The 13,209-nt window shown below is 36.7% G+C and overlaps 1 protein-coding gene across 4 annotated transcripts in view; it reads right to left on the reverse strand.

Annotated features, from left to right (window-relative positions):
* Positions 1-4,073: 4,073 nt before the first annotated feature.
* Positions 4,074-13,209, reverse strand: part of LOC107674342 (dedicator of cytokinesis protein 5-like) — a 61,951-nt gene continuing 52,815 nt past the window's right edge. For 3 of the 4 annotated variants that reach the window (XM_016468295.1, XM_016468296.1, XM_016468297.1), the window contains 6 exons: positions 12,695-12,832; positions 10,880-11,046; positions 8,593-8,737; positions 8,246-8,396; positions 6,886-7,007; positions 5,807-6,720 (listed from right to left, as the gene is read on the reverse strand). In XM_016468295.1, the coding sequence (XP_016323781.1) occupies positions 6,619-6,720; positions 6,886-7,007; positions 8,246-8,396; positions 8,593-8,737; positions 10,880-11,046; positions 12,695-12,832 (825 nt within the window). In that variant the 3' untranslated portion in view covers positions 5,807-6,618. Of the gene's footprint in view, positions 4,227-5,806; positions 6,721-6,885; positions 7,008-8,245; positions 8,397-8,592; positions 8,738-10,879; positions 11,047-12,694; positions 12,833-13,209 lie in introns of those variants that run through there. The other variant, XM_016468294.1, reaches the window with a different exon arrangement.

Genomic DNA, 13,209 nt, shown 5'->3' on the forward strand with positions numbered 1-13,209 from the left:
GCAACCCAGTGCCGATCCTAGACTTCTGGGGGCCCTACGCAAAACTGTGTCGTCCAAATCGCGCTCACGGAAAGCGCTTGAGAAACAGTAGCTGTGTCTCATTTAGAAGGCTGCGCCCTCCGGAGGTCGCATTCGAAGGCTGCATACGTCATCGAGACTGTCTCATTTCAGAAAAGCAAGTAGGACACTCCGAATGCAACCTTCGAATGCGACCTTCTTTCACAGGAATTCGGAGGATGCATGAGGTGTATCCTTCGCTGCTACAGATAACCCACAATTATTTTCGTCGCCGTAAACAACCGTTGTTAATTTGAAAAATGCCGGCGCCGGCAGATGTACACACAAGCGCAGATGTGGTGTTTACAACTTACCTTAAATCGCCTCGGTAAAAACGGATAAACTTTGTTTTTAATATCCTCCTCCTTTTTTTTCTCTAACAGATGTCTGCTGTACGTACGCTGCAGCTCCTCAAACATTGAACAAAATAAAACAAGTAAAAGCATTTTTTTTTTCAAATTACTTTCCAAATTAAGAAATAATTTTCCTTCATTTAAGTAGTGTGAGAGCGTAACGATGCTCTAAAGGTGTTGGCATAGCAACGTGATACTTCCTGTTTCCTTTTCCGCCTGTCCTATGAAGGCCCTCTCGTTTAATTCTAGGTTGAGGACACTTCGTATATGCATCCTACAGAGGATGCGACCTCCAGAGGATTCGACCTCCGGAGGGCGCAGCCTTCTAAATGAGACAGCTATAGTCTCTTCCGCGGCTCGGTATGCTCTCAACTAATTTTTTTAGTCTCGGGCAAGATTGTACGACATTCACATTACATGATTTGACTGATTTTTACGTAGAAAGGGCGACATCACACCGCATTAAAAGAAATTATCATTCATGTTTCCATTAGGGATGGCTGACGCGAAACTGACGTTTCGACAAGGTGTCGAGATCCCGAAGCGCAGATGTTTCTAAACACTGCTCCGAAGTGTGATTCGAAACACCCATGTCACGTGACTAAGGCGAATCAAAGCATCGGGGCGTTCCCCAAGTGTTTCGAGACCCATATCTGCTTTTGATCGACAGGGTCGGGAACAAAATAAAAGTGGAGTTAATGCAGCAGAACAATTAATATATTTAAATAAAAATCTTACATGTAAAAAATGCCAGGTGTTGTGGCTTGATGTCTTTTATTAATGTACATTTTTTCATGACCAAAATAACATATTCACAAAGAGTTAATTCAGTTGTCAGAGAGATGTTACAACACATTACAAGAACAGAACAATAAAAACACAACATTCAAATATTTATTATAATTATATAAATGCTATACCGGGGATTCAAACCTAAAGTGATAGGTTCTGACAACATGCCAATCGTGCACACTAACCACTCCCCCAACCCATATGGTGGGATGACAAGCACACGCCGGCCACTCCTCCGTCGAATCCGCCGGCCACCGCTCACTCTAGGCTGCCGTGTGTGACGCTGTGTTTTGTTGTGAAAGCGAAACTACTTTGTTTGGTCTTCCAAAAGAGGACACGAGTAGAAATCAGTGGTTAAGTTGTATTTACAACACTGTTCCAGAACAGTTCAACCCAAATATTCAGCGGAGGACGAGGACTGTTTCCTGATCCTGCAGAGTAGCCTACAATGCCGATGTTCTGACAAATAATGCCGACTCACAGCCTGTAAGTAATAGGAGTGAACCATTTTTGAGTATCTATAATCTTTGATATAGGGGTAAAGGCAGCTTGACAGATACATAAAAATAAATTGGTATTTTTCAACTTTTGGGCGTTTCGTTACCGTTTTTTTTTTTTTACACGTCGTCATATTAATTATAATTCAAATACATTTTGTTTTATTGATCACAATTTTATTGTTGATAATTGTTGAGAGGGGCACTTTTAATTAATTCTGAAAAAGGTCAGGGGCTTGAATCTTCTATACACCTGACCTGCTAAACACTTCACAGAAGCAAATCATACAGTATAGAAAGACAGTATTTTTTATTTTATTTTATTTTGGTGAATCATTTCTTTAACAGAAAAATGCTTGATTAAAATTAAGCATTTATTAAGCTAATGATAGAATTGTTCGGGTTAATATCTATTTTTTCTCAGTCTGTATGTTGAACTGAGGATCTCCATTTCTGAAGGCAAGTGGGGAAGTGGTGTTTGTTTCCATGGAGATATCCATCAGTGGCATGTAAGATTAAAGGCTATTTAGCAGTCAATCATTTTACAGTCTTATACAGGGACTATATGATGTCCAAGGGTCACATAACAACCACTTTCCAGCAGGAGATCTATGGAGAAGAGAACAGCGCATACCCCTTACGAAAATTAATCATCAAAAAAAAAAAAAAAAAACATGGTTACTATAGTTAAACCATGGTAACCACAAATTAACCAATGTTTTTGCTACACTAACCATAGTTTACCATGGTAGGCTATTTGTAGTAAAAATGGGGTAACCAATACGCACAACGTAGTACTGTAGTAAAACCATGGTTAATTTTCATAAGGGAAATTATGCTCTATTCTGGCCTGGCATCAAACAACACGAACAGCAGCGAATCATATTGTCAGAATCCAAAATTCCAATGTAAAGACAACAGAAATGTAGCTATAAAAGCCACATAAATGATTTCCAGCACCTAATGCCGGTCTAGATCGAGGATACTTTACTTTGTGTGCCTCATATCACAACACAACACAGAGAAGTGTCCATTTCCAAAAAAGAAAAGAGCGACACCTTCACAGGCGAGATTATTCCGTATGTAATCTCTAGCCTGAGGGACGGGAAAGAGCTTTGATCTGCCGCTGCGTCGACTCTCACTCTGAGAGAGAACAGATCTGATCGGATGACTCAAGAATAACAATTTAAATAAGATTACTGTGACAAGTTGCTCTTCATTCGAGCAAAAACACAGTATATTTCATATATTTCACACATAAATATCACACATATTTGGTATATTCACACATAAAGATTGCCGAGCGCTGATCACACACAGATTTCCCCCCGATCACAGCCCGACCTGTCAGCGAGCTCGTTGACAGTGTAGCAAAGTCCGCGGTTTTCCCACGGAATCGGGCTCCTTTAACACTGTTACCCCGGGTTGAAGCGACCCCAATAACGTGATATTTAGCCCATGGAATGTGAATTTTACCAGTGGAACAACGGCAAAAAAAAAAAAACGCGTATTTTATCCCCGGAACCAGTTTTTTTTTTTTACTGGGGACCCCCACCGAATCGCCATTGAGCACGTTTTGAGTAGCAGATGTCGGTTTTGTTCTGAAAACCTGGCAACCCTGCTTGAAAATCGGGTTTAAATCAGGCTTACAATCCTGTAGTGTGAACATGGCTTAAGTTGCATCGAATCTCAACACTGTCAGGTTTGAAAAGAAAATGATTTATTTACACTGAAAGGTAATTTGACTTAATAGCTATAAAACTCCTTAAAGGGGTCATATGATGCCCATTTTCGACAAGTTGATATGATTCTTTAGGGTCTTAATGAAAAGTCTGTAACATAGTTTGTTACTTTTTTTTTACCCTCAAAAACAGCTCTTTTCAGATCAAGCCGTTTTTTTGTAGCATTTCCCTTTAAATGTTAATGAGCTCTGCTGACCCCGCCCCTCTCTTCCGAGCTGCTCTCAGAGAGACGGTTTACTGTAGCCGCATTCATTGTGAAACTTGCTAATTAGCACATTATTAGGAAAGGCCATTTACAAAGATTCATTACAAAACATACTTCTGTAGATGAGGCTGGATCACGAATGATTCGCACGAACATAGAAGCATTTAGGCAGATTGGTGGGAGCATTCCCTTCAGAAACAAACATAATCCACTGCGAGTTCAGCGGCTCAGATGTCGGGAGTAAATGAAGACTGCTATGTTCATTATTACATCCAACAACAGAAGACCTCAATCGCTTAGGAGTCATTCTTGTCTACATCTGCTCCGGCGGTGAAACAATGGCGGACTGACGACAGTCACTCAGTGCGGGGCTAAGGTAAGACACCAGTCCAGTCTGTGCTGAAACGCTACTGTCAACTATGACACCTTTAAGTGAAAAACTAGTAAACAGTCCAAGATTTCTTTTGCCACTTTTATTCAAACTGGAGTGCAAATATTCTCAAATAACAGTTATGATTGGTTGTTTTCCATTGGTTTTCATGGGTTTCTGCCTGCAGGTGGCGAAAACTGTCCACTTTGACTGAAAAATATATATTATATATTATAACTACTTTAAAAAGGCATGCATTTACTATACTGAAAAAGTGTTTGGTTGTTGAAATGATCCATGTAGGCCAGAATAACCTTGGTTTGTATTTTTGCTCAGAATGAAATAAATTTAAATAAAATAACACTATTTCATTCATTTAAATCTCATTTAAATTACAGTTTCAAGTTTAAATAATTCTGCAAAGAAAAACTCTATATTTACACCTACAATCCCTTTAAAAAACATTGTTTTGGTTTTCCCTGGAATTTTGTGAACTTTCTGTCACATTTGTTCTGATAATTGTGCGATTTAATACAGAATGTACAAAACATTTCATGCAGAAATAGAATTTTCCATGAATTAAATATTACCATATTTGCAAAAAAACACTCTTAAAGTACAAAACTATGCAATCTTTATGAAAATTACCTTATTATAAGAACCCATTACAAGAATAAAACAATGCTGACACACCCAGTGTAGTTTTTAACCAGTGAACCTGCTAAAAGTTGAAGAATGATCCTGCTATTCTGATATTTTTATGTAATAACAATTTCATTACTGAAGCGCTGCATTCAACAACATGACAATGAATAATTTAAAACATCCAAAGTTGCAGTTGCATTTTATCACAAAGAATAAAGACAAATGTTGAAGAACAAAAGTTAAAAAAAAAATCTAAACATCTTTATCATATAAAGAAATAAAAAATATCATGAGCAAAAAATAGAGTGTACAAATACAGTGCATGTACTACTGAAGTGTGATATTTTGACTTGAGGTAAATGAACAAGCAAGCCCTAAATCTGATTTGGTGATCTCAAACCTTACTGGCGTGTTTCACAGAGCAATTTATGTTGCTCCAAACTAAAATGTACCCATCCATGAAATACCACGCTTTATCTAGGTGACATTTAAAGGAGTAGTTCACACAAAAATAAAAATTTGCTGAAAAATACCTCATCCTCAGTCCATCCAAGATGTAGATGAGTTTGTTTCTTCATAGGAACAGATTTGGAGAAATGTAGCATTACATGACTTGCTTACCAATGGATCCACTGCAGTGAATGGGTGCCGTCAGAATTAGTGTTTGTTTGTAAGAAACAAATCCACCATTAACACGTTTTTAACTTCAAACTTCTGGCTGAAGGTTCATATTCCAAAATCCAGTGAAAAAGTAATCTTGTCTGAATCAGGAGAGAAATATGCACAGATTAAGTAACATTTACAAGTTAATACAGTCCATAATAGTTCTAAAAAAATATGTGGGTGGATTTTGATGTGAGAGGACAAACAGAGGATGGACTTTTTCACTGGAGGAAACGTTATTATGGACTCGTATTTTGGCCAGAAGCAATGGTTTAAAGTTAAAACGCTTTGATGGATTTGTTTATTGATGGACTGGAGTGATGTGGATTATTGTGATGTTTTTATCAGCTGTTCAGACTCTCATTCTGACGGCACCCATTCACTGCAGAGGATCCGTTGGTGAGCAAGTGATGTAATGCTACATTTCTCCAAATCTGTTCTTATGAAGAAACAAACTCATCTACATCTTGGATGACCTGAGGGGAGGGGGAGTACATTTTCCGCAAATGTTAATTTTGGGGTGAATTATTCCTTTAAGTGTTGACACAATAGGTAGCATTCCTGAATTCAAGCACATCTGATCTGCTTTTTGCAATCATGACAAAAATAAGTCTAGACACTTTAAATAATTTCATAAAGCCTGAATTTTTATACGGCATCTTCTGCATTCTCTTCAATTAAATTTAATTCACAGGTTTTTTAAATGTTTGGGATTTTTTTATACAAATATTGCTCTGTAGAGTAAGGGGAAAAAACTCCATCAAGAACCTTTCCTTGCTTAAGGGGAAAAGTAATGCAAACTGTGCTGCGGGTGCAAAAGGTCCAACTACACAAGTTTTAATTGCGTGAACGTGCAACCTGACAATTATGAGCAATGTGCAAAGTGGATTTGTGCACAGAACTTCATTAACTTTAAATATCTCTATTTATAAGACACAGATACAGGTCGAGATAAACTAATCCAGTGGATGTGAGACTGATTTTAACATTCAACAAACCAACCAACCAACGGTCACGTTCCTGCCCAGCAGTTATGAATAAATACACACTGGAGGTCCATTTCCAAATAAAAACAATAATGCTTTATCAGGATGAAACTGCTGTTTTGCTACCAAAAATAAATTATAAACAGGTTTAATCAGAAATCCCAAAAAACCATGACAAACAATCTCTCAGCTCTGGATTTTTTAAAAGAGGAACAAGTACCATTAAGAAGTGTTTTTCACAGCACGCAATTATCTGAGACACAGTACCACGGGCGTCTGCTTCTGAATTCAGGAGAACTGGACTGTCTTTATTGTGGATTGCTCTCATAGGTGGGAAACATGGACTTGCGTGTTTTGGGTGGCGGCGGTGGAGGCTTGTTTTCAACTTTCGCCGGTAAAGGAGGCGTGAACTACAGGTGAAATAAAAGACGAAAAGCATTTTAGCTTTCTATACCATTTATATTTTTGTCAAAGTTTTTAGATCAAAATACATATAAACGTACAAAGGAAATTGTAAATTTACTGCTAATAACTGAGCTATTTTCTTAGTGCAGACTGTGCATGCTGTGTCTTACGTCAGAGGTGGAGTTATAGATGCTCTCACTCTCGTGAGGGTGTTTTTTGGGTGGCATTGGTGGAGGGGTGTTCGTGATGTCCGGTGTGCTGAAGTCACTCTCGCTTGGGAGACACGTGTAACCTACGGGACAATGATCAATATGAGGTTTAATAATGTTGATACAGATGTGCTGTGTGCAGGATCAGTGTGCTGGATGATGGTGTTCTTTGTATTCAAAGTTTCCTTAAATGCCTGTAAGAATTTTCAAACATTTAACCCTGGGATTCATGAATTTTTAAACCAAAAAAATATATATATGTGTGTGTGTGTGTGACCCTGGACCACAAAACCAGTCTCAAGTCGCTGGGGTATATTTGTAGCAATAGGTAAAAATACATAGTATGGGTCAAAATTATTGATTTTTCTTTTATGCCAAAAATCATTAGGATATTAAGTAAAGATCATGTTCCATGAAGATATTTTGTAAATTTCCTACTGTGAATATATTAAAACTTAATTTTTGATTAGTAATTATATATATATATATATATATATATAAATCAGTATTATTTTTGTATTATTTATATAGTATTTATTCATATTTTGAATTAAGTTTTTTATATATTCGGTTTTCATTTTAATTTTAGTTTAACTTTTAGTAATTCATAATTTCAGCATGATTTTTAAAAAATAAATTGACACTTTTATTCAGTGAAGATGCATTAAATTGATCAAAAGCGACAGTAATGATTGTTACATTATCACAATGGATTTCTATTTCAAATGAATGCTGTACTGTTTAAACTTTAAATTCATCAAAGCCGTCTGAAAATGATCTTTCCACAAAATAATTTCATAATATCATATAATTATTAATAATTTCTTTCCATTTTCCTGAAAATTATGAAGCAGCAACTGTTTTCAGCATTGATAATAATAAGAAGAAATGTTTCTTAACCATCAAACTAGTATATCAGAATGATTTCTGAAGGATGATGTGACACTGAATACTGAAGTAATGATGCTGAAAAAAAATCAGCTTTTCATCACAGGAATAAATTACATTTTAAAATATATTCAAATAGAAAGCAGTTATTTTAAACCGCAATAATAGCTCTTTTCTTTTTTTTTTACTGTATTTTTGATCAAATAAATGCAGCCTCGATGAGCACAAGAGACTTCTTTCAAAACCAACCCCCAAACTATTGAATGGAAGCGTATACTGACAACAATTTTATTTTAAAGAAAATGTACTATAGCACCATGGTACAGTGATGGTAGCATTACCATATTCATGCACCATGGTAAAGAAAAACCATAGCTCATGTAAAAAAAAAAACAATCATCTGTTTGTGTTGGATGTGTGGTTGTGCACTCACTGGAGCTGCGTGGTGTGTGCGGTGAGGCAGGCAGAGGGCTGAGAGGGTTGTATAAACTCAAATTGGATGATTCTCCATGAAACAGCGACAGCGTGAGTCTCCGGTCTCCTATCGTCAGACTTTTAGGCCTTGGCTGCTTCTCTGGAGGAATCTGCCACCACACAGACAGCGCATAAAATGAATCATATCTCCAAATATTAAATTAGTCCACTTTAAAAATGTTCTTTCCTACGATTTATTCCACTCAGTCCTTCAATTTCACTATGAAATGACATAAATCAACGTCAAATAGAGTGTTTACATCAGAGAATGGTCAAAGGAATGGTCAAAAAGTAAATAAAAGGCACCTCGTCACTGTCAGCGGGTCGCTCCAGTAAGACCTGAGACTTGCTCATACTCCATTCTTTCCTGTTCTTCTTACTTATCCGATTATCTTCCTCCGAGCGAGACAGAACCGAAACCCTGCTGTCGCTCACATGGGAGAGCAGCGAGCTGAGAGAAAAAGAGACAATCAGATGAAAACCTTTTGCACGCCTATACAAATCCTCTGAGCATGACGTCCATGTATTATACATTTGTACGACAACATTCTGGTCAAGCAACACATTTGCTTTAAGGTCAGGTGTCTCTTTTTTTTTTTATCTTAAAATATATTTTTTCCTATCTCAGTTTAATTCAATTCAACTCAAATTTATTTGTATAGCGCTTTTCACAGTCCACATTGTTTCAAAGCAGCTTTACAAAAAATGCATGCGTCTACATTGCAATTTTTTAATGTGAAGAGACTATACTGTAAGTAAGCCACTTGTTGGTTGAGTGACGCAGAAGTGGAAACCTCCAAATCGCAACCCGATATAAAACTTCATTATACACTTATTCTTGAGAGATTCTTCGGAGATCTGGGTCTCATTCTCTCGGCTGCCTGTCTTGGTAATTGCTACTTATTTATATGATATACACGCTTGATTAGCATTTCGAGAAGAACACATCTGCTAAAAACTTAAGAAACACTGAAATAAAAGGAAGGTCAGTGAACAAAAGAGGTTTTTCAAACATAGTTGGAAACAGCGAAATGCTTTGAGTACCACTGCTTCTGACTAACATAGAAAAGTCACAATAGAAAAGCACAAACTATTGTTGCCATTGTTTTCATTTGAATTCTGAAATTTTAACATGCAAAGGAAACAATAAGATGTTCTAAACTCTTCTCAAGGACAAAAATACGTTTATTTAAATGAATTTTAGTCTAAAACTCCAATTATGTCAGTCTGAAACAGTCTGAGCAGCACATTTTAGCACTTATTGTTTTATGAATCAGTCACAATGTACTTCCTTTTGAATTTCCGAATTACGTTGTAAATTTGCAATAACTGATAAATGACTGATATTAAATAAATATACTATTTTGCCTAAATAAATTTTAAAAAACACAAAAAATAAATTCCATATAATATTATAAATTATTATGTGTATGTGTGTGTATACAGTGTATATATATATATATAGGCTGATACTAGATATTCAATAGATATTCAAAAATAAATTAATTGTGCATCTCTAACAGAAATGTTTCAGCAATTTTTGTCATTTAACTAGTATAGAAGCTCAAGCAATATGTAAGTTATGCAAAAAACAGCTAGATACTATCTCAATATGAAAAGTTCATGTAAATGTAAATGTAAAGAGGTTGTAATCAAAATATCGAATTTTTAATTTTAGTTTCTCTTCATTTTTTCCATCGCAATTTTATAAAGTCTCGATATAAGTTTTTTCAAAGTTGAACTTTCATTAATTTTACATGGCTTTCAAAACATTTTTTGTGCGAGATGCGAGTGCAACAGTAATAGATGCCCGTCTAGAAAATGCGTGTAATATGTGTTCTGAGTGAACGGCTTGGTTTCGGTTTTGATGTAAACAAGATCTTCTCCGCATTGATGTTCTCTTTTTCCGCTATATTTTTAAGGAACAATGCAGCAGCGCCACATCTAGTGGCTTCAACTGGATAGGCTAACAAAAACATTATAATGCAACGACACTTACATTGTCATCGCATCTCGTGCGCCGCTGATAAGACTGCCTCCTTAACGCACACCTAAAATTCGAATGCAACGTTTTTGCATTCGAATGTGGATTTTTATTTTAAATTCGACGAATATTCGAAATTCGAATTTTTTTTTGACAGCCATAAATCACAATAATGACTTTGCAGCAAAAAAACAAAAAAAAACAAGGCAAGTGTTCTATCCAGTTACGCATGACTAATTTGGGATCATTTCAACTGCAAATACTCGAGGGAAAATAGCCTAATCATTGAAAACTGGTTAAAGGTTGTCATTTACTCATTTAGATATTTTTCCCCCTATATTATTGGGGAGTTAATGGTAATTAAGCACTTGTTTAATGAGAATCCACTTATCCAGCACCTACAAGAACCAATTAAACACGGAGGTTAAACGGATTAATGTCATGTTTGTCCACTAGCAGAAAGTGTAATTACATGGGAAACTGAATCTATCCGTGACCTTTCCATGACCACAGGAACTCTGTACTGTGGCAAATGAGCCCTCAGTGCGGTGCTGAAAACAAGGGAGTTTATTTCTAGGAATGAGAGAAGAGGACGCAGTGGATACTGACTCCTGAGAAGCAGGTCTGGACGAGTTTCCGTCAGAGGAGCCTGAGCCGGTGGAGTGTCCAGAGGAGGCGTTTGAGATAGTGGACATCCGTCTGAGAGTGGAGGACATGATGTACGGCATCACCATCGACCCCACGCGACTCTTTTTCTTCTCTGTCAGAGAGCAGGGCTGGAAATACACAAGCACAAACACATTTCTTGTTAAGGCATAACATGGCTCTCATTGACTTCTACTGTAATTCAATTCAAACAGACTAACTCAAAGTCAAGCATTTATAAATGCAAGTTTGGCATTATTTAGTCTCCCTATTAAAGATGAAATATGTCATTTCTGCCCCACCCAGTAAGATTTTTTATTATAGAAAATAATATTTTCATTCAGCAAGGATACATCAAATTGATAAAAAGTCACAGTAAAGACATTTATAATGTTACAAAAGATGTCTCTCGTTCAGAATCCTGAACAAAAAATGTATGTGTTTCCACAAAAAAAAAATGAAGCAGCATAACTGTTTTTAACATTGATAATAATAAATAAATGATTCTTGATCAGCAAATCAGTCAATTAGAATGGTTTCTGAAGGATCATGTGACACTAAAGACTGGAGTAATGATGCTGAAAATTCAGCTTTGCATCACCGGGAAAAAACTACATTTTTAAATATATTGAAATAGAAACCAGATATTTAAAAAAAAAAAAAGTGAGGGACGTGACATGTGGCCAAGTATGGTGACCCATACTCGGAATTAGTGCTCTGCATTTACCCGTCCAAAGTGCACACACACAGCAGTGAACACACACACACCGTGAACACACACCCGGAACAGTGGGCAGCCATATATGCTGCGGCGCCCGGCGAGCAGTTGGGGTTCGGTGCCTTGCTCAAGGGCACCTCAGTCGTGGTATTGAAGGTGGGAGAGAGCGCTGTACATTCACTCCCCCCACCTACAATCCCTGCCGGTGCGAGACTCGAACCCACAACCTTTGGGTTACGAGTCCGACTCTCTAACCATTAGGCCACGACTTCCCTTAAGTTGTTAGCAGAGGATGATTAACAACTTTACAATTGGTTACAATTTTAAATTGTAATTATATTTCACAATATTACAGTTTTTACTAGATTTTTAATTACATAAATGCAGTCTTGGTGAGTGTAAGAAACTCCTTTAGAAACATTTAAAAATCTTAAAAACTTTAAACTTTTGAGCTGTAGTGTTAGTATGTGGGATTTTTGCTTAGTAAAAATGCTTAAAGTAAACATTTCCAAGTAAAGTAATAGAATGCTTCTGCACAACAAGTCTGATTTTAATAGTTATTCATTCATTTAGGGCAAAAATTAAGGGATGAGTTGTGTGCCATCTAATAAGAACTGCTTATAGTTGTCTCTGCATATAAACCGGGATGGGAGAAAGTATTTTAACATTAAAACAATGACATGCTTCACCTTTAAGATATTATTCCTTTAGTGGACCACACTTGTGGCATACACAAAAAAAACATCTTAATGAAGAGACTACAAAGTGCAGGCTTTACTATGTTGTGGGGACCAAATGAACCTGCAAGTATAGCAAAAACCTGACACACAGACAACAGTCACTTCTTTAAAGCAGATCTGTCCTCCCTCATGTAGTCTACAATCTCACGAAAATGAACCTTGTGTTGTCTTAGCTGATTTCAAAACTCTTTGAAAGAAATTGTTAGACAATATCCCGTATGAATCGTTTCCTCAGATCTGAAACATTTCCTCCCAGAAACTGCAACCCCTCTGTCTGGCTCTCGCAGATCCCTCGATTAGAGTCGAATCCGTCAGACTCACTAGAGTAATGACACCATAGAGTTTCTCCACTTTAGCACGCAGGTCCTGGAAGCAGGTGACGAGTCTGTTGTGAAGGGGTTTGAGCTGCTCTGTGGATTTCTCTCCGTGAATCCGAATCCCCTCATCAAGCAGCGGGATCTGAGACAGAAAAGACATTAAAGTTTAAAATTTAACACTCAATTGAATTTAAGACTTTGATGCTTTTACAGTACCTGATTTCAATATGACAAAACATACAGTCACCTTTATTTATATAGTGCTTTTAACAATACAGACTGTGTCAAAGCAACAACTATACAGTGTATAACTATACAACTATACAGTGTAACGGTATGAATGTGTCAAGAGATTTTGCAATAGATATATTTGGAGATATAATGTGTTAAAGGGGTCATATGATGCTTTTTTAAAGATCATTATTTTGTGTATTTGGTGTAACAGAATATGTTGACATGCTTTAATGTTCAAAAAACACATTATTTTTCAAATACTGTACATTATTGTAGGTTCTCTAT

This window comes from Sinocyclocheilus anshuiensis, unplaced genomic scaffold (genome assembly GCF_001515605.1).
Source record: "Sinocyclocheilus anshuiensis isolate Anshui unplaced genomic scaffold, SAMN03320099.WGS_v1.1 scaffold188, whole genome shotgun sequence".
Classification (NCBI taxonomy): Eukaryota; Metazoa; Chordata; class Actinopteri; order Cypriniformes; family Cyprinidae; genus Sinocyclocheilus; species Sinocyclocheilus anshuiensis.